The sequence below is a fragment of the Hyperolius riggenbachi genome, chromosome 7, assembly GCF_040937935.1.
Source record: "Hyperolius riggenbachi isolate aHypRig1 chromosome 7, aHypRig1.pri, whole genome shotgun sequence".
Lineage (NCBI taxonomy): Eukaryota > Metazoa > Chordata > Amphibia > Anura > Hyperoliidae > Hyperolius > Hyperolius riggenbachi.
The window spans coordinates 128,049,104-128,070,700 of NC_090652.1; the positions used below are offsets into that span (position 1 = coordinate 128,049,104).

At 42.6% G+C, this 21,597-nt stretch overlaps 1 protein-coding gene across 3 annotated transcripts in view; it reads left to right on the plus strand.

The window, feature by feature from the left end:
* KATNIP (katanin interacting protein) overlaps positions 1 to 21,597 on the plus strand; it is a 186,640-nt gene that overhangs the window by 158,851 nt on the left and 6,192 nt on the right. For all 3 annotated transcript variants that reach the window (XM_068244638.1, XM_068244637.1, XM_068244639.1), the window contains one exon: positions 12,610 to 12,770. In XM_068244638.1, the coding sequence (XP_068100739.1) occupies positions 12,610 to 12,770 (161 nt within the window). The remainder of the gene's footprint in view (positions 1 to 12,609; positions 12,771 to 21,597) is intronic.

The window sequence follows — 21,597 nt, forward strand, 5'->3', positions numbered from 1 at the left end:
TGCTGGCAAAAAAAAAGCCAGGAAAGAGTTAAACTCACACAAAGAATGTTGTTGTCATTCTCTAGGAGAAAAAAAAGCCATAAAATTAACAGATCTGAGGTCTTTAACAGCACTGACCTACTAGTAATAAACCATCAGTCAGGGAGAGGGGAGAGCTGCTAATTCCTGCCCGTGAATGCGTACTGCATGAAAAAAACTAATCGGAACTCAAGAGTTCTGCTACTTAAGCCCATATATTTTTCTTCTCACAGCAGATTGTTTGTCCCCTGTCATCATACAGGTAACAGCAGATGCTGACTGCCATAACACACACTTTGCACAAGTAAGAGAGATGCAGGGATCTCTGGAATTCAGGCAGACCAGAGCAAAGCAGGAGAGGTGATTTACTTTGACATGTGACCTCTTATCTCTCCAAGTCCTGCTCCCTGCTGATTTTTATCGCCCTAGGCCGTGGCCTCTGTGACCTTCCCAGAAATCCGGCCCTGATAATCTGTATGCCACATGGGCACATAACCAATCTGTGGGAGCCAGAATTCTTTCTGGGTTGTAGAGGGTGAAATGCTTATTTAATTCAGTGATACGCTAAACAATTTATAACTTTTACTTAAAGAGGAGCTGTTAGGTATAAGGTCTCAGAGAAAATAAACACATATATCAGTAGCTAAATATAGGCTGTACTTACATTACATATGCATTTCACTGTCCACGTTTGGATTTCACAGAATTTTTATATAGTATATGCAGAGAATGATGCTCCTGACAGCTCATGGCAGGTTCCATGTTTGTCTGTCTCCTATGAAGCCAAATGTGTCGTCATGTCCTCCCTGCTTCCTGATCACAGAAAAGCTCGTACTGAATAACAGTAGTGTGCAGTGAATATTAATTAGCCATGTGGCTAGGAACAATAGCGGACTCCTGCAGTGTACTCTGCCGGGAGATTTATCAGTGCTGTGCGCTGGACTGAGTTACATGCTATTGTTACTTGACCCTGTAACTTCTCATTAGCAGCCGAGTTTAGAGCCCCAGAATGCTTTGCAGTATGGAATGCGGCTTGCGTCTTCTTAAGAGCTTGGCAATAACAGCTTTGCTGATAAGCACACATCAAATGTAAGAGAGATTTTTATCTTCAGTAATGCCTTTTTGGCTTCCTTCTAAACTGTTTAACACAGGAGAATAGAGGTTTAAATTAGCTTTTGTAGCCTGACAGTTACTCTTTAATATGATGTTTCTGGATTTTTTGTTGATTTTCTGTCTCTGTTCATTACTTTGTAAGTGGACAAACTTACAAATTTAGCAGGGGAGCAAATTATAATTTTCCCCACTGTATATCATTGGAAGTACTATGTTGTCTATCATTCTCACTACCTTCTATTCCATTCTGGAGTTGAGTTTCATCCTGCATGACTAGTTATCTACATTTCAATTGGTTGAATGACTTATTTTACAAATCGAAACCTGTATGATGCTAATTAACGGACCACTATTGCGAAAAAAAAGTAGGCAGTTAAAATCTGACAGAACCGACAGGTTTTGGCCAGTCTATCTCCTCATGGGGGATTCTCATGGTTTTCTTTGTTTTAAACAGCATTTCCTGAACAGCAGTTGTAAAGACTAACAGACAAAATAGTATGCAGGTGAGTAGGGACAACACATGGTGGAGAGGCGCCCAAGAGTTATAAAAGTTAAGTTAAAACCAACTTGAGGTGGCTTACCTTAGACAAGAAATCACTTACAGTACAGTAAGAAATTAATTTATTAAGCACAAGGCGAGTAGGGAGGCTGGCTGGTATCTTACTGCTTTGGCAGTTAAACTGCTGTTCAGAAAATGCTGTTGAAAACAAAGAAAACCCTGAGAATCCCCCATGAGGAGATGGACTGGCCCCAAACCTGTTGGTTCTGTCAGATTTTAACTGCCTACTATTTTTTGCAATAGTGGTCCTTTAAAGAAAAGAATTTAAAAGAATTACTGAAATCCAATTATTTATTATCTTATATAGGGGCAGCGACAAATATATTCAGGCCAGTTGCGAATGTCTTTGTAGAAGAATAGTGGTGCATTGTGGGTAACCACAAATGTTCACTTATAGCTGAATTATTGCAAATTTTCTTCTGTTTTAAGAAGGCAAATTTCACCAAGCATTGCTTATTAGTAGGGGGGGGGGGGGTTCGGTCTCTTTTATCCCCCTATACATTCCTAGTGGTTTGGGTCACCCCGAGCTGCTTGGTTACTCTGTTGTAGAAGAAGTAATCCTTTATCTTTTTTCACACACTTTGCTTGATTCGATGACTTTTCTGTGGTATATACAGAACTATTGCTTTTCATTTCATCACTTTTCAAGAGGCATAAAGCACTTTCTCAATGAACCGAGAAGGTACCAACAAATTTGTTCATGTCTATAGATAAAGGTGATAAATTATTAGGAGTTTTCACAGGTAGAAGTAGTACAAAACATTGTGATAAATGGATGATCTTAATGGAACATCTGCCCTAAAGCAGCATCTGTAGTAGTACATAGATCAATCTTACACTTATAACGATGAAAAACGCCCAGTGCTGGATCAGATAAACTGATTTATTGACCTTGTTGAGGCCTTCAAAGTATAACTTGAATATCCAATCAGACTCCTTTGCCCGGAGTGTGTCAACTCAGTTATATCTGTCCCTTTTACAGGCATAATTTCTATGTTAATAAAAAAGCATTTACATAGGGCTAAAATGATGAAATTACTTAAAGTGTTTTTTATAGCAATGAGACCGCACCCCTTGGCTTGTTCCCAAACGGGTGAAGCATGCAGGTCACGTATCCCGAGTTTCACAGGATTATAGCATTACTTAAAGTGTTGGGATGCTCTGTGAAGTTGATGACGTTCTGTGATATTGTGCCTGTGTTGCATACATCTGATTTGTATATATCTTATTGTGCAACTCACATATTGTAATCTAAAGTAATGTGAGATAAGATAATCACTTATGTGACATTTAATACTGTTAAAACTCTACCAAATCTATGGCACCCCCTGATCAATATTTAAATGAATAATTGACTGAATATTGAGAAGACCTAACAGGGGTAAAGAGGCGCCCAGGTTTGGATAAAACTGGGTTAAAGAGACACTGAAGCGGAAAAAAAATGATGATATTATGATTTGTATGTGTAGCACAGCTAAGAAATAAAACATTAAGATCAGATACATCAGTGTAATTGTTTCCAGTACAGGAAGAGTTGAGAAACTCCAGTTGTTATCTCTATGCAAACAAGCCATTAAGCTCTCCGACTAAGTTAGTCGTGGAGAGGGCTGTTATCTGACTTTTATTATCTCAACTGTTCCTGGACTATTTACTTTTCCTCTGCTAGAGGAGAGGTCATTACTTCACAGACTGCTCTGAAAGACTCATTTTGAATGCTGAGTGTTGTGTAATCTGCACATATTATAGAATGATGCAATGTTAGAAAAAACACTATATACCTGAAAATAAAAGTATGAGAATATTTTCTTTGCTGCTAATCTTCTAGTAATTATTCATAGTACACAACCAATTCACTATATCATATTTTTTTTTCCGCTTCAGTGTCTCTTTAAGAACTGATGAAATATAAATAAAAGTATACTGTAAATAAATTAGGGGTTTTACCTCAATAGCGACAATCACATGCGATAAACAGGGTTTATTATGCACAGGCAACGCATTTTTCGGGTGCAAGCCCGCGTCTTCAGTCTAATATAAGTGCCTACAATCATTAAATGTACAAGGCTCAATACTCTAGTATGGGTTTCACAAACGGTACATATCCACAAATGTACATATACATCAAATGCTTTGATTAAGATATCACAAATGAATACATTAGATCATGGCCACATAACTGAGATGGAATAATTGTAATAGGATAATATTACATATTATATTTACTGCATTCTGCTATATGTAGTTACAGTTGCTCATGAAATATGTGTGTCAGGTTCAAATTAACATTGTGAGAGGGGGAAATGTTTCACATGCTTGTTCACTTTACAGCATGTTTATGTATTTTGTGCAATTTAATTCAGAAAACCTATTGTTTTTTCGTTTTGCTCCCAGCTTTAGGAGATTTATTACAGGTCGTGATGTCTTGGGCAAACAGTATCAATCACATGCATTGATTTCTGTCACGCTCAGTGATTACCTTAACCACTTAAAGAGACACTGAAGCGAAAAAAAAATATGATATAATGAATTGGTTGTGTACTATGAATAATTACTAGAAGATTAGCAGCAAAGAAAATATTCTCATATTTTTATTTTCAGGTATATGGTGTTTTTTCTAACATTACATCATTCTCTAATATGTGCAGATTACACAATACTCAGCATTCAAAATGATTCTTTCAGAGCAGTCTGTCAACTAATGACCTCTCCTCTGGCAGAGAAAAAGTAAACAGTTGAGATAATAAAAGTCAGATAACAGCCCTCTTCACGACTTTGAAAGTCGGTAGAGCTTAATTGCTTTTTTGTATAGAGATAAAAACTGGAGTTTCTCAACTCTTCCTGTACTGGAAACAATTAGACTGATGTATCTGATCTTAATGTTTTATTTCTTAGCTGTACTACACATACAAATCATAATATCATAATTTTTTTTTTCCGCTTCAGTGTCTCTTTAAGGACTGCAGTCTTAAAACCCCTTGAGGACCAGACCCTTTTTTTTCCATTCAGACCACTGCAGCTTTAACTGCTCGGTCATACAACCTACCACCTAAATGAATTTTACCTCCTTTTCTTGTCACTAATACAGCTTTCTTTTGGTGCTATTTGATTATTGCTATAAAGTTATATAGTTGCTATCCGGATTTCATCCAGATACCTGTGCGGGGGGGGGGGAGGGTCAAGCGTACCTGTCTGACGTCTTCTACAGTCCGTCCGTTTGTAGTCACGTGATGTGCAGGGCCGGACTGAGAAAGACGTCAGATAGGTAAGCTTAACCGCCCATCGGGCACAGGTATATGGATGAAATCCGGATAGCAACTATCCGGGTTTCACCCGGATTCGGATTTGAGCATCTCTATTTGATTGCTGCTGTGATTTTTAGTTTTTATTATATTCATCAAAAAAGACATGAATTTTGTTAAAAGAATGATTTTTTTAACTTTCTGTGCTGACATTTTTTAAATAAAGTAACATTTCTATATACATTTTTGTCCACATTTATTGTGCTACATATCTTTGATAAAAAAAAAAAGTGTACAGTGGTTTGCAAAAGTATTCGGGCCCCCTTGAAGTTTTCCACATTTTGTCATTTTACTGCCACAAACATGAATCAATTTTATTGGAATTCCACGTGAAAGACCAATACAAAATGGTGTACACGTGAGAAGTGGAACGAAAATCATACACCTAAAGGTGCTCATTGGACTTTGGGCCCCTTATCACACCCAGGCTGCAAAAAAGTGTCACACATGTGGTATCACCGTACTCAGGAGAAATAGTATAATGTGTTTTGGGGTGTATTTTTACACATACCCATGCTGGGTGGGAGAAATATCTCTGTAAATGAGATTTTTTTTGTTTTTTTTACACACAATTGTCCATTTACAGAGATATTTCTCCCACCCAGCATGGGTATGTGTAAAAATACACCCCAAAACACATTATACTACTTGTCCTGAGTACGGCGATACCACGTGTGACACTTTTTTGCAGCCTAGGTGCGCTAAGGGGCCCAAAGTTCTATGAGAACCTTTAGGATTTCACAGGTCATTTTGAGGCATTTGATTTCCAGACTACTCCTCACAGTTTAGGGCCCCTAAAATGCCAGGGCAGTTTAGAAACCCCACAAGTGACCCCATTTTAGAAAGACAACACGCCAAGGTATTCTGTTAGGAGTATGGTGAGTTCATAGAAGATTTTAATTTTTGTCACAAGTTAGCGGAAATTGATTTTTATTGTTTTTTTTCACAAAGTGTCATTTTCCACTAACTTGTGACAAAAAAATAAAATCTTCTATGAACTCATCATACACCTAACGGAATACCTTGGGGTGTCTTCTTTCTAAAATGGGGTCACTTGTGGGGTTCCAATACTGCCCTGGCATCTTAGGGGCCCAAAACCGTGAGGAGTAGTCTGGAAACCAAATGCCTCAAAATTACTGTTCAATTTGCATCTGCAAATTTTGATGACAGGTGGTCTATGAGGGGCTGAATTTTGTGGAACCGGTCATAAGCAGGGTGGACTCTTAGATGTCAGGTTTTATTGGCACTGAAGTGCAGGAAGCACAGGATGTTCTCAAATCGTGACCTGGACATAGCAGCAGAGAACATGGGCATGTGATGTATTGGGTGCGTAGACCAATAAGACCGCAATACATTCTTTTTGACTAGACCCATGTTAAGAAGAAGGCCCCAAAAAATTTTAAGTTCGGAAACTTGGAGTGGTTTCCACCGAAAAGGCTGGGCATGGTAGCTTCTTGAATTGGCGGTTGCGTATTGTGTGGCATAACGGTTGGTCTCAGCCACAATTAAGTCGTAGAGACCAGCAGTGATCAGGAAAAAAAAAAATACTGTCACTGCGGTGGGGCAGGTAAGGGTTTGGCCGGGTGATCAAAAGCCCGCAGGGGGCAGATTAGGGCCTGATCTGATGGATAGGAGTTCTAGGGGGTGACAGGAGGTTATTGATGGGTGTCTTAGGGGGTGATTAGAGGGGAGAATAGATGCAATCAATGCACTGGGGAGACGATCGGAGGGGGGGGGGAGGGATCTGAGGGTGTGGGCAAGTAATTGGGTACCCGCAAGGGGCAGATTAGGGTCTGATCTGATGGGTAGCAGAGACAGGTGGTGACAGGGGGTGACGGGGGTGATTGATAGGTGATCAGGGTGTGATTAGAGGGGAGAACAGATGTAAATAATGCACTGGCGAGGTGATCAGGGGGGATCTGAGGGCAATCTGAGGGTGTGGGCGGGTGTTTGTGTGCCTGCAAGGGGCAGATTAGGGTCTTATCTGATGGGTAGCAGTGACAGGGGGTGACAGGGTGATTGATAGGTGATCAGGGTGTGATTAGAGGGGAGAATAGATGCAAGCACTGCACTGGCGAGGTGATCGGGGGGGGGGGGGGGTCTGAGGGTGTGGGCGGGTAATTGGGTGCCCGCAAGGGGCAGATGAGGGTCTGATCTTATGGGTAGCAGTGACAGGGGGTGATTGATGGGTGATCAGTAGGTGATTAGAGGGGAAAACAGATGTAAACGATGCACTTGGGAGGTGATCTGAGGCAGATCTGCGGGCGATCTGAGGGTGTGGGCGGGCGATCAGGTGCCCGCAAGGGGCAGGTTAGGGTCTGATCTGATGGGTGGCAGTGACAGGGGGTGATTGATGGGTGATTGACAGGTGATCAGTGGGTGATTACAGGGGAGAATAGATGTATACAGTACACGGGGGGGGGGGTCTGGAGAGAATCTGAGGGTGTGGAGGGGTGATCAGGAGCCCCCAGGGGGCAGTTTAGGACCTAATCTAAAATATAGCATTGACAGATAGTGACAGGGGATGATTAATGGGTGATTAGGGGGGTGATTGGGTGCAAACAGTGGTCTGAGGGGGTGATCAGGGGGCAGGGGGGGAAGAATCGGTGTGCTGGTGTGTTTACTAGGGGGCTGCCTCCTGCCCTGGTGGTCCCTCGATCACTGGGACCACCAGGGCAGGAGGCAGCCTGTATAATACACTTTGTATACATTACAAAGTGTACTATACACTTTGCATGCGGCAGATCGGGGGTTAACAACCTGCCAGCGGGTGGAGGTCGCGGGTGGGCGGAGCCTAATGCCGGTGGATGCGCGCGAAACCCAGCTAATTAGTCTCCCAGGTGCCGCCGCCGATCAGCGTTACGCGGTCCTGGGGGTGCCACTTTGCCGCCTATTTGTAGTGGGTGGTCGGCAAGTGGTTAAAGGATGAGTTCACTTTCAACTTACTAAGCAGGATCACTACTAGGGATGTTCGAATTCGGAAGATACCCGGATAGTTGCAATCCGGATATCTCCCAGTAATGCTGTGCGGGCTGGGCGGGGGGGTCAAGCTTACCTCTCTGACGTCTTCTTCGCTTGTACCTCAGCGCCTCCCACGATGCGGTCCACGCGCAACACGTGGCTGCAAACGCTTCCTCCTTCAACCCGGAAGAAGGAAGTGTTTGTAGTCTCGTGACCACCGCGTGGACCGCATCATGGGAGGCGCCGAGGGACGAGCGAAGAAGACGTCAGAGAGGTAAGCTTGACCCCCCGCCCATCCCGCACAGCATTACTGGGAGATATCCGGATTGCAACTATCCGGGTATCATCCGAATTTGAGCATCCCTGATCACTACCCACTCTTTCCACAGGCCTGTGTAACCAGAATATAAATATGCAACGTGAGCATTGTGATACGTAAATGGCACCTTCCTCTGCTTTACACTAGCAGAGTTCTCTTTCCTGGCACTTATGCCGAACTGTATGCTCCTCTCAATGTACCTTACCAGCTTTCATTCAGCTGTCTTGCAAGATGTTGTGGTAATTTGGACCCCGGGGATAGCTGCCAGTAGAATATTGATAAAATTACTGATTTTCTACTATTGTGCAATGGGTAATACGATAGTAGAATATCAGTCATTTTTATAGATATTTTACTACCGCTAAACATAACCCTAAGTTTACTTGAAACTTCCATCTATTGATTCCTAACCCAAACCGACCTTCCCCTCCACACACACACAATATCTGTTGATATCTGCACTGACTTCACCTACTGAAAAGCCCCACTGCTGACATTTGCACTGCCTAAAAGATAATTATCAGGCGCCAGTATAGCCGCTATTAGTATTGCAGTCCATGCGATGCCCATTTTACCAGAGTGCTGCAGGTGACCACATTAAACTTCGAGACTAGTGCAGAAAAAGGCAGTTCAGTAATGTGTTTTAGCTCAACCTGTTTCTAATCATCACGATGAGTTGAAGGACAACCTGTACTGCTTAACCCCATCATGTCAAGACTGTAGCAAACTTCCAGGCACATCTTTGTGGCGAGAACCTGTTAGTTTATAGGTCACCATTGTTTGCAATCTTCAGCTATTATGAAGTGTGACTAACCTGAGTCCCAGAGCTTCATCAAATGGCAGATCAAAGCAGCTTCATGAATTGTTCTACATTACTGGTCTCCATAGTCATGTGGCAGGCTGATCATGTGACAAGGTTATGTGATGCAGGATTGTCACTATCATGTCTTTGTGAGCAGAAGGCCATAGCGTGGGAAAAAATTACAAGCTTTTAATGAATCTGCTCTAAGTGTTGGTGATGCTGTAAAAAATTAAAGAAGTAAAAGGAAAAACATATTTTCTAATTCTATTTATTTACTTATAAATAATTGAAAAGTAGAAAATTATATTAGATGAGATAAGTAGTTAAATCTAGTACATTTAGAAGTATTTTTTTCCTTACAATAAGAGTCAATAAAATGCATTAATCTATGGAACTAGAAGTCTAGATATGCCTGCTTCTTTGAAAACAACATAATTAGCCTATATTGGGCTCAACAGCCCCACATCTGGTAGCTCAGATATCAGGAGAAACAAGAGACTATGCTTTAACCTGTGACTATAGATATACGATAATGTTGATAACATTTTTTTTTGCCCATAAAAGACAGGGACCTTTGCATAAATTCAGAATATAGTAAAAAACATTTTAAAGAGGAACCTTAACCAAGGATTGAACTTCATCCCAATCAGTAGCGGATACCCCCTTTCTCATGAGAAATCTTTATCTTTTCTCTAATAGATCATCAGGGGTCTTTATGGTTGATATTGTAGTGAAACCCCTCCCACCGTGTGATGTCAGCATCTAGGTCCTGATGCCACACTGTGGGAGCCTTGTTGCACTGTGGGAAATAACAGCTGTTTGCAACTGCCAAGCAACCAGTATTTCCCTCTGTGCACATGCAGCTCTATAAAAAAAAACACCTTTTAGCCAGTCACATTGTTAGGGGTTGTGGTCATAGACAATTGCCGTCTGTTTTGTTTTTTGTCTGCAGTAGTAAAGATGATGACGTGCAGGCTGGTTGTGTATAAAACAATATGAACAAATTACAGGGCGAATATCAATCATTTCTTGATCTCTCTTCTATTTTTTAAACTTCTCACTATGCAATGTATGAATTTATTTGTTTCCCCCTTTTCACTAAAGTTTCTCTTTGAGCAGCTAATTGTACGTGCTACAAAATGATATAATTTGTTTTAGTCACCAATGTATGAAGTGACCTTGGTCATTAAGTAGTTAACTGCAATAGAGCAAATAAGGTCATTGAGTTGGCTGTGAGGCTGGATTATGTAGATTTCAGGACATGCAGGTCCCTTACATCTGCATATCATAATACCTAATTCTTGTCTCTTCCCCTACTCCAACCTCTCAGGGTGGAGATCATTTCTAGGCTACCTGATTTAATTCAAGGGTGTTTGCACTCCCAATACTGATACATCTGCTTATCACTGTTAACATTTCTGGTGCCGTTGGAGTAAGTATTCTAGTTTATTAAACTGTACTTGCCACTAGAGTGGTTCCCATATAAGTGAAATAATCGATACGCATGGGGTGACCAGATCTGTAAGTCTCTGATTGACTGGAGAAGAATGAATTTTGGTGTTAGTAGAAGGGCGAAAGGGGGGGGGGGGGGGTACTTTGAAAGATGAAATTGTAATGTTACAGTTAAGCCTGGTACACACATACAATTTTGATTGGGCAATGATTTGCTAATTTTACCATTTCCATGTAGTATGAAGGCCAAAAGATTTTGAATATTATAAACTGATTGTGAAGGTACAGTATGCTCTTATATTTCATGGAGGTGGTAAAAGTTAATCAGTGATTGGCCAATCAAAAATTGTATGTGTGTATACACCCTAAGATTAGAATTCGATTTATTATATATGTCTGTCTGTTGGCGGTTGTCAAATTCTTAACTAATGAATTTCCGGCTAATGCTGGACATGATTTTAGGATCACTGTTAGGGTAAGGTAGACAGGTAAGGTTAAGTGCCTGGATTGGTTCTAGTGAACTGTTTTCATAATCTGATGCACTAGCAAGCTAATATATGCATATATCGCAGACTATATTAATTTAAAACCTTGTTACCCGGGATAAAGAAGCTGTTTCTCCAAGGGAGCCTGGAACAAACGCTGTAAAAACAGCTCAAGAAATTTGGGCGCATTATGGTAAACATGTGCTCCTCTAATTTTTAATGTGACTCTGGAGTTTTAAAATAACTGCTTGTATTCATAATTGTCCACTAGTCACTTTATGTAACATGTTTAGAGTGTTTGATATATAGCTCCATGATTCACCTCTGTCACTCCCTTTTTAAAAGTGTTGATAACCTATGTGTTTTGAGAAGGGGTAAATTGTTTAACCCTTTCGGGACCGGCTACTTAAGGACCAGGTGAATTTGCATGCGAGGGGTAGGAGGGCGTTTGGGGGGGTCACGCAGCCAGATCCCTCTTAAGGCTAGCTTGGCATTGTGTCTCTTTTAGTAGCTAGGTGTCCCCCCTGTAGGCTAGCTTGGCATGGTGTCCCTTTAGTAGCCAGGTGTCCCTCCTGTAGCCCCACAGCCTTTACTCACCTCTCAGGCTCCAGCAATGAGCCGCTGTGGACCCCTCCGCTGTTGCCGGCATCGTACTGCCGCTTAGTTCCGGGAGGGCTTGATAACGTCGTTCAAAAGGTGCAGTAGTGTTAACTTCTGTGGTGGGTCCTGACTCCTGGGCAGCATTCGGCAGGGCTGGTCAAGGTAATTTGATTTTGATGGGATAGCAAATTTAAACTGTTAATCAAGCTGTAAACTGACTAACTTACATTGTATTAAAGTATCAAATCTTCAGTGTTGTCCCATGAAAATATATTATAAAATAATTACAAAAATATGAAAGGTTTACTCACTTTTGTGAGACACTGTATGTGTTCAGGACTGCTTAAAGGGAACCTAAACTGAGAAGGATATGGATTTTTCCTTTTAAAATAATCCCAGTTGCCTGACTCTCCTGCTGATCCTGTGTCTCTAATACTTTTAGCGACAGCCCCTCAACAAGCATAGGCAGATCAGATGCTCTGACTGAAGTCAGACTGGATTAGCTGCATGCTTGTTTCAGGTCTACTGCAGCCAAAGAGATCAGCAGGATAGCCAGGCAATTGGTATTGTTTAAAAGGAAACCTCCATATCCCTCTGTTTAGGTTCCCTTTAAAGTGTACCAGAGCTCAAAGCATAGTAAGAATCGATACTTACCCAGGGCTTCCTCCAGCCCCATAAGCACGTGTGAGTCCCTCGCTGTTCTCCTGCGGTATGCCGTTCAGCCGCGACCAGCCCCGGTAACTGGTTCAGTCGAGTCAGTAGGGGTCTGCGCATGTTGAGTTAATGTAGGATTATGCAAATTTTATGCAGTTTGAAAATGCACCAATTGAATCCCACTTCAGTGTGACTCAAGTGGTCCATTTTTAAGCTGTTTAAATTTGCATACAGAATTTTGTCATTGACCATCCCTACTTGTCAACAGATCCAACTGAGCAGTAAATAAACTCTTCTGCGAATTGTTGAGTACATTTAGCCATTTTATTATTGTGTTTTGTATTTAGATCCTTGTGGACGATTTGCTTGTGTACAATGGGATTTTAAATATGGTGAGCCACATTTCCCATGGAATCCTGCCCACATGCGACCCAGTGATACCATATCACACCATCCTGTTTGCAGATGATCCCAAAATGTCAGAAGCAGATAAAAGAACCATCATCAGGTATTTATAGATTTGTTTTACTGTAATGACCGGGCATTGCAATAAATACATATATATATATATATATATATATATATATATATATATATAACAATAACTAATAATAATACTAATAATAAAAAGTCCTCCACAGCCTTGTATATTTGTTTTTGTTTTTTTTTGCTTTTTTTACATGAACAGTACCACACTTCTGCAATGTAAAATTATGGTTGACAATTAATTAGCTAAAGATTTGCTGTATTCAAATGTATTCTTATTTTTAAAAGGCTGCATTTTGAACCAAATAATTAAATACTTGAGGACCACGGGCTTACACCCCCCTAGTGACCAGACTATTTTTTACAATATAGGCAACTGCAGCTTTAAGGCCTCGCTGCAGGGCCGTACAACTCAGTCAGCACACAAGTGATTTTTTTGTTATTTTTTTCTAAATTGATTTTCTGAAAAACGACAAGGTCTCTTTGTAAAAAAAATTGTTTTGACTTGTTCCCATTTTCCGGTCATTTGTAGGTTGGATGTTCGGAAGTCAGGGACTACCTGTATAGCAACATATGAGTGGCCTGTTGTACAGTTCTTACAGTTGATCCTAACCTAGGCAAGCCATTGAGCTAAATCACCACTTTCCAGACACTGCATGTAGCAGTTTTGAATTGCACAATTGCCAGAAAATGTACCTTTTTCCAAACAATTGCACACGATTAATCATGCTACCTGTCACTTCAGGTGCGTTTTAAATAAATTGAATTAATACAACAATGCAGACAAGTGATTATATAAGAACAAGCCTGGGTGTATCAAAAAGCTGTATACACAGTATCGGGTGGATATTTTGCATGGAATTATCTGCTTCTTCAGAGGCATACAGCTCATATCTTGCACATACAACAATTTTTAAACTGTTACCATTGTTAGAAAATGATGGCTGCAGCCACGATAAAAAGAGTGAAGTTGCTATTTTATTATATGGAAACAATTGCAGCACAAGTCATGTCACAATTTGCATCTTCCAAATCCTAAAGAAAATGTCTTCATGAGCCTTCCTTCTGTATGACATGCATGAAATGTGCATCGGGAACAGGCAGGTTTTATGTGTGTGTATGTATATGTATATATATATATATATATATGTATATATGTATATATATATATATATATATATATATATATATATATATATATATATATATATATATATATATATATATATATATATATACACACACAGACACTTAACACACACACTTAACACATTTTCCTGTATCAACCGTGTGCGCTGTTGGAGCAAGGAAATAAATAATTTCTATCTGGATTAACTCTCCTGGCGGTTTGTTAAAATTCGCCAGGGGGCGGCACAGCCGTTTACAAAAAAAAATTATATCATGTAGCGAGACTAGGTCAGAGATCAGGAGATCCCGTTCAAAGAACAGGATCTCCTGGAGGGCTTCCCCCGTCGCCATGGCGACGGGCGGGATGACATCACAGACGTCGTGACGTCAAAGGGGACTCCGATCCACCCCTCAGCGCTGCCTGGCACTGATTGGCCAGGCAGCGCACGGGGTCTGAGGGGGGGGGGCGGCTGCGGCGCGACGGATAGCGGTGGAGCGGCGGCGATCGGATTGCACACGCAGCTAGCAAAGTGCTAGCTGCGTGTAGCAAGAAAAAAATTATGCAAATCGGCCCAGCGGGGCCTGAGCGGTGCCTTCCGGCGACATAGCCCGAGCTCAGCTCGGGCTTACCGCCCGGAAGGTTAACGTGGATAGGCTTTGTGGCTTTTTTTGAGTTACTCTTTTTTAATTCCCTAGTAGCATTAGAGTATTGTACCGTAGAGTATTGTAAGGGGCAGGAGGGAAATACTGGGCTGCAAGAAGGGGAGTGAATAATTGCTGCACTTAGGGACTTGGTGTAGTTATTGGCTGCACTTAAAGGACTCATGAGGCAAAGCTTCTAATCTATATTTTACTCACCTGGGTCTTCTTCCAGCCCCTAGCAGCCATGTCAGCCCCTCGCCGCAGATCCGGTCCTCCTCGCTGTCCCGCTCTCATCCAGTAATTATTGCGACCCGCCAGTGGGGTCAGCACTTCTGCACTTGCGTGGGCACTCGTGCCCACGTGTCCACATCCTCTGGCACATACTGCGCCTGCGCAATAGTTGTGCGCAGGCTCAGTACTCACCAGATGACATGCGGGCATGAGTGCAGGCGCACACAAGAGCTGACCCTGATGTCTGGTACCAATCATTGCAGATGGCCAACGGGACACCGAGGAGGACTGGGACTGCGGCGAGGGACTGGAACAGCTGCTAGGGACTGGAAGAAGCCCCAGGTGAAAAAAACAGACAGTAAAAATAGATTAGAATCTTCACCTTGTGATTTATTTAAGGGGCAGGAGGGGTTAATGGCTGCAATACTGTATGCAGTGCAGTCATTAAACCCTCCTGATCCCCAAGTGCAGCTGTTAATTCTTTTTGGTCCCCAAATGCATCCACTAACTTTGCTGGGTAGACTTATACTTGAGTCAATAAATAAATCCAGCATAAGAGGGTCAAATATTGGAGTAGTTGGAAGAATGTCAGTGCACAGGACCGTGACCATAAAAACTGCTGGAGTGCTGTAACCCAATTAACAGTCCATCCATTCGGAAGAAGCAAAAAAGCTGGGCACGCACATCCAATGCAAAATTCAATTTATTCTTCTTATTCAATAAAAGTACAAAAACAGGCTACAGTACTGTATAGAGGAGAGAGGTACAAGTCGTGCAGGAGTTAGTCAACAGCTGTTTCACGCCAAAGTGCTGTGGCGCTTCATCAGGACATCTGAATACATGTATGCAAACTCCTTATATACACTCAGCATACCCATTTAAAGCGGAATATAACCCTGCATTTTAACTTTGCTCTAAAACATTAATTACAGTATATTATATGCAACCAGCATTTTTTTACCAGACCAGCATTGGAAGGGTTACACAGATCTTTAAAGTTCCTGGAGAGAACTGCAGACGCATCCGAAGATTACATAGATACATTTTGTTTACATAAATGTATCTAAGTGTGTAATGTGACTCACTCTCTCTGACTGAGAAGGAGCTGGAGGACAGCCAAAGAGTGTGTAACATTTATCACTTGTTACATTCTATTTAGTTAAATGTATCTATTTGAACTTCTGCATATCTCTCCACGGAACTTTAAACCTCTGTGTTTAACCCTTCCAATGCTGGTCTAGTAAAAAAAAAAAAATATGCTGGTTGCATATAATGTGCTGTAAATAATGTTTTAGAGCAAAGTTGAAATGCAGGGTTATATTCCGCTTTAACATAATTAGGTAAATTACCTACCCTAATCATACACTGCAGGTGTGTTGGAGGACATCCCTGGGGAGGTTTCACATTACCAATGGAACCCGCGGCGCTTCCGGTTAGGTGGAGCGCACGCCGGGATGTATTCAGCTTCATGCGACTATTAGGTCGCATCCGTTCTAGAGAATACGTAATTTCCGGCCGCGCCGGAAGTGACGCCCTGGCCGGCCGTGGAGCGCACCACGCATTAATACAAGGAAGTGCCCGACGGGAAAAGAACATCCAAAGAGTCATCCCCCACAGTCTGGGGAGTAACGTATCTCATGCCATGCAAAACACCCCAGTCTAAGCCACAACTCTAGGTAAAGATCCAAAGGGTAGCTGAGTGATGTGTCTGCATTTAGTTAGCCACCTCATACCCCAGAGGAGCAGAGAGGACCATACCATACCACTCAAACACTTAGCTCCAGGTGTTGGCTGGGTAAACCCCATACATTAAACAAGTACCGGCATCAAGACCATAACACTCACCACCCCAGATATGATACTATGCCCAATTGAGAGGGACCGACCTCCGCACCTGTTGTAAATATAGGGTAAGGGTATCAAAGTGAATATCATATTGAGTAAAGGAATAAAACATTACATCTTTAAGAGGGGGGGGGGAAGAAAAAAAGGGTAAGAAAAATTGTAAAAACAATCTCTAACCTGATAGAAAGTATTACTTACAGTTCTACAAAAACACTGAAAAATTATTCTTCTCATTTAGTCCCAAAATATTGGTTGCATCAAAACAAGAAATCCAGTAACTCTCTCTTCTTAAACGCTTTTTGTTCCAATCCCCTCCACGTCTGTCCCTGCTAACTATTTCTATACCAAAAAATCGTAGAAGGGTGACATCGCCCTGATGGGCGAATCGCATATGCTCTATTACACAGGGACCCCCCACACCATTATGGACTGATCTGCAATGGTCTTGATATCTATCCTTAAGGGGTCTCACTGTCTCCCCAATATAAATCCTATTGCAAGGACAAATTAGGGCATAAACGAGACCTTCGGATTGACAGTTAATAAATTGACTGAATTTGCAGATCTTGCCAAATCTGGTGAAGGAGTCACCCCTGCAAATAAAATTACAGCAAGAGCATTGTCCGCAGCGAAAGTTACCCACAGGGCGATTGCCACCCAACCAGGAAACAGTGCGAGGGCTCACAAATTCACTTTGCGTCAACATGTCTTTTAAGCTAGGACCTCGTCTATAAGAAACACACGGAAGGGACTTCCCTTTTGTCCCCAATGACTTATCTTGTTGGATTATCCACCAATTATTTTTGATAGAGGTCTTGATTCGTTCGAACATGGGGGAGTAAGTAAAGTGCATATAGAATCGTTCTACTGAAGGGCGTATTGACGGTGTCAGTAATTGTCCCCTATCTTTCCCAGCCTCTTTTGAGAAGGCATCTTGTATTATCTTGTTATCGTACCCCCTGGCTAAAAACCTCATCTTCAATTCTTCAGACTGGCTCACAAAATCTTCCCATGTACTAGCATTGCGTCTAAGTCTCAAAAATTGACTATATGTGAGGCTCTTAATAGTGGCCGGGGGATGAAAGCTCAAGGCATGAAGTAATGAGTTGGCTGATGTGTCCTTCCTGTAGGTGTTAGTGAGGATGGACCCCCCACGTATAAAAATGTTGAGGTCAAGGAATTCCAATTGCTGATCACCCCAGTGGTATGTGAAGGCCATGTTGACATAATTGCCATTAATCTCCTGGACAAACTGTTCAAATTGGTCACCTGACCAAATTACCAGGATGTCATCTATGAAACGGATCCAGAGTTTTATCCGGTCCAGGAACCCATTCCTTGGGGAGTAGATGTTATTAGACTCCCAAAGGCCTATGAAGAGGTCGACATAGGTGGGGGCTACCGGCGTCCCCATCGCAGTGCCGACCTCCTGATGGTACCATTCATGGTCAAAGAGGAATGAGTTCCTGGTCAGGACAAACTCCAGACCCGCCTTGACAAACCACTGTTGGGCCTCATCCTCAATCTAGAAGGGTAAGAAGTGTTCCACAGCAGCCAATCCATCTGAGTAACAAATTCTGCTATAAAGGGATACAACATCAATAGACGACAAATAATAAGAGTTTTGCTATTCAAAACTCCCCAACAAGTTTATCACCTCTGTGGTATCTCTCACAAAAGATGGTATTGATCAAGAAGGTCAAATAATGGACTTGACTTATACACAAGGTTGACTTATATTTGAGAATATATACATGCAAAATAAAAAGGAAATTTGAAGAAGGCAATAAATAGTAGCTTCCTGATACAAAACTTCTTCTTTTAATTTTCTGTGACTTCATAGGAGCAGGGGGTATGGCTCCATTTCATTATGTGTGAACATAGTAACACAGCAAACCAGTTGTTTTAATTAAGTGTAACAAATTATCCCTTGATCACTCAAAATCAGCAACTTGGAAGGCTCCATTTCATTTCTTTTCTCTTCAGCCTTGAAACATTTTGGATTATGAATTCCATCCAACATATCCTCTTAACGTCTCAGCAATTGTTTTAGGCAAGATTCAGTGTTTTGCTTAAACCATGATTAACAGTTTGAGAAGATGGCACTGTTGAAGGCCTCCCAGGCCTTGCTGCATCTTCACGCTGGAAGTTGGCTTACCTCTTCACTTGTCACTCATGTTTACATCATACAGTCATGAATTTACTTTGGAGTTTCTGGAACTTCATAATGACCGAGGCTTCGACACTTGGAAATGTCACATATTTTGGCAACGTGGTTCTGTCAATTCTCAATAATACCATTCATAGATGCCTGAGTCCTCTGATCATATATACACCTTGAAAAAAAAAACACATATCATAGTGCAGTAGGCTTATCAGCTGGCACCTCCGTGCACCCTTTACACACTCTGCTAGGTCCAGGGATGTGCAGGCAACCACCTTCACCGGTAATGGGAACACTCCCCCCCCCTTTCTTTCCCTGCTCACCAGATAGATTCTTTCTGCTATGCGTATCTCTCCACGCCGTCCTCGTGTATGTCAATACCTCACAACATAAAAAAAACTTGCCTCTCCCTAAAAGGGGCTCCCTGTCACTCACTCACTCCCTAAAGGGGCTCCCTGTCATTCACTCACTTCCTAAAGGGGCTCCCTGTCACTCACTCACTCCCTAAAGGGGCTCCCTGGCACGCACTCACTCCCTAAAGGGGCTCCCTGGCACGCACTCACTCCCTAAAGGGGCTCCCTGTCACTCACTCACTCCCTAAAGGGGCTCTCTGTCACTCACTCCCTAAAGGGGCTCCCTGTCACTCACTCATTACCTAAAGGGGCTCCCTGGCACGCACTCACTCCCTAAAGGGGCTCCCTGGCACGCACTCACTCCCTAAAGGGGCTCCCTGGCACGCACTCACTCCCTAAAGGGGCTCCCTGGCACGCACTCACTCCCTAAAGGGGCTCCCTGGCACGCACTCACTCCCTAAAGGGGCTCCCTGGCACGCACTCACTCCCTAAAGGGGCTCCCTGGCACGCACTCACTCCCTAAGGGGGCTCCCTGGCACTCACTCATTTCCTAAAAGGGGCTCCCTGTCACTCACTCACTACCTAAAGGGCCTCCCTGTCACTCACTCACTGCCTAAAGGGGCTCCCTGTCACTCACTCACTGCCTAAAGGGGCTCCCTGTCACTCACTCACTGCCTAAAGGGGCTCCCTGTCACTCACTCACTGCCTAAAGGGGCTCCCTGTCACTCACTCACTGCCTAAAGGGGCTTCCTGTCACTCACTCACTGCCTAAAGGGGCTCCCTGGCACTCACTTACTACCTAAAGGTGCTCCCTGTCACTATCGGGGTCCCTGTCACTCACTACCTAACTGGAGGCGCCTGTCACTCACTAGCTAACCTGGGGGTCCCTGTCACTCACTACCTAACTTGGGGGGCTTCCATATTAAGGGGGCATTCTGCCTATTTATGTGAAATGCTGTCTATTTATGTGCCTCATGACTGCTGAATTTGTCTTGTTGGGAGCCTTATGATTTGTTGGGGGCCTCATGATTGCTGAATTTGTCTTGTTGGGGGCCTCATGATTTGTTGGGGGCCTCATGATTGCTGAATTTGTCTTGTTGGGGGCCTCATGATTTGTTGGGGGCCTCATGATTGCTGAATTTGTCTTGTTGGGGGCCTCATGATTTGTTGGAGGCCTCATGATTGCTGAATTTGTCTTGTTGGGGGCCTCATGATTTGTTGGGGGCCTCATGATTGCTGAATATGTCTTGTTGGGGGTCACATGATTGCTAACTGCGAGACTATGGGAAAAGCTGAATCCTTATCATATGAGACAATAGCATTAAACCTACTTTTTTAGCGTTTTAAAACCGAAAATAAAACTGGGAGGTTCTAAAAAATTGAATACATTTTTCAGGAGTAGGATGGATGAAATTGTTTATCTTCACAGTTTATTTTCAACTTGGATTTTCCATAATGTTCATGTATGAGTTAAAACGTTTGTACAGTATTTAGTTTAAATTGCTGTTGCCACTTTGCGATAGATAAGTGACTTTTGGGTTGCAGTTTGGGCACTCGGCCTCCAAAAGGTTCGCCACCACTGTCCTAATCTGATGTCCCACCATTGCTAGGTTCATGTAAATTTGTCTCCACCCATTACCACACCTATATTCTGGTCCATGGCCCACCCATTTTTTGGTGCGGCGCGATAGGCACGCCGCACAACGTGATCGTCATATTTTTGGCACGCTAGCTGCAGTGTGCTGAATTCTGCTGCCTACAGTATGTACAGTATACGCTGTTCTCTAGTGCTTGCACTGTGTGCTGATTTACCTCCAGTGTGTACAGTGTAAGGTGTTACTCTGTGCCTTTATTGATTGTAAACCAGCTGTATTGTATGCTGATCCCTGCTACTTTCAGTATGTACAGTATTAGCTGTAAAGCCTGGTACACACATACAATTTTGATTAGCCAATTTTAGCTCTGTTCATAAAATTCATTGTCTGTTGGCCCACTTACTGCACGGGGGTGGGAAAATTGGGGGTCAGTGATTGACCAATCAAAATTGTATGTGCGTATAGATCTTTGATCTATGCCTATACTGATTGTAAATAATCTAAATAAAGGACAGGGGGCTCCGTCCAATATTTCGATGGGCAGGCCCGTTATCCGTAGCTTACACCACTGCTAAGTTCATGTACATTTGGCCCCACCCATGGCCACGCCCACTCACCTCATGACCTCCCCGCCTGGTGCCCACAGGTGCCACTGATCTCCAAGGACCCTAGAAACGCCCCTGGTTTTACACATGGCAAGTTTTTTTTATGTTGTGAGGTATTGACATACACGAGGACGGCGTGGAGAGATACGCATAGCAGACAGAATCTATCTGGTGAGCAGGGAAAGAAAGGAGGGGAGTGTTCCCATCCCCGGTGAAGGTGGTTGCCTGCACATCCCTGGACCTAGCAGAGTGTGTAAAGGGTGCACGGAGGTGCCAGCTGATGATA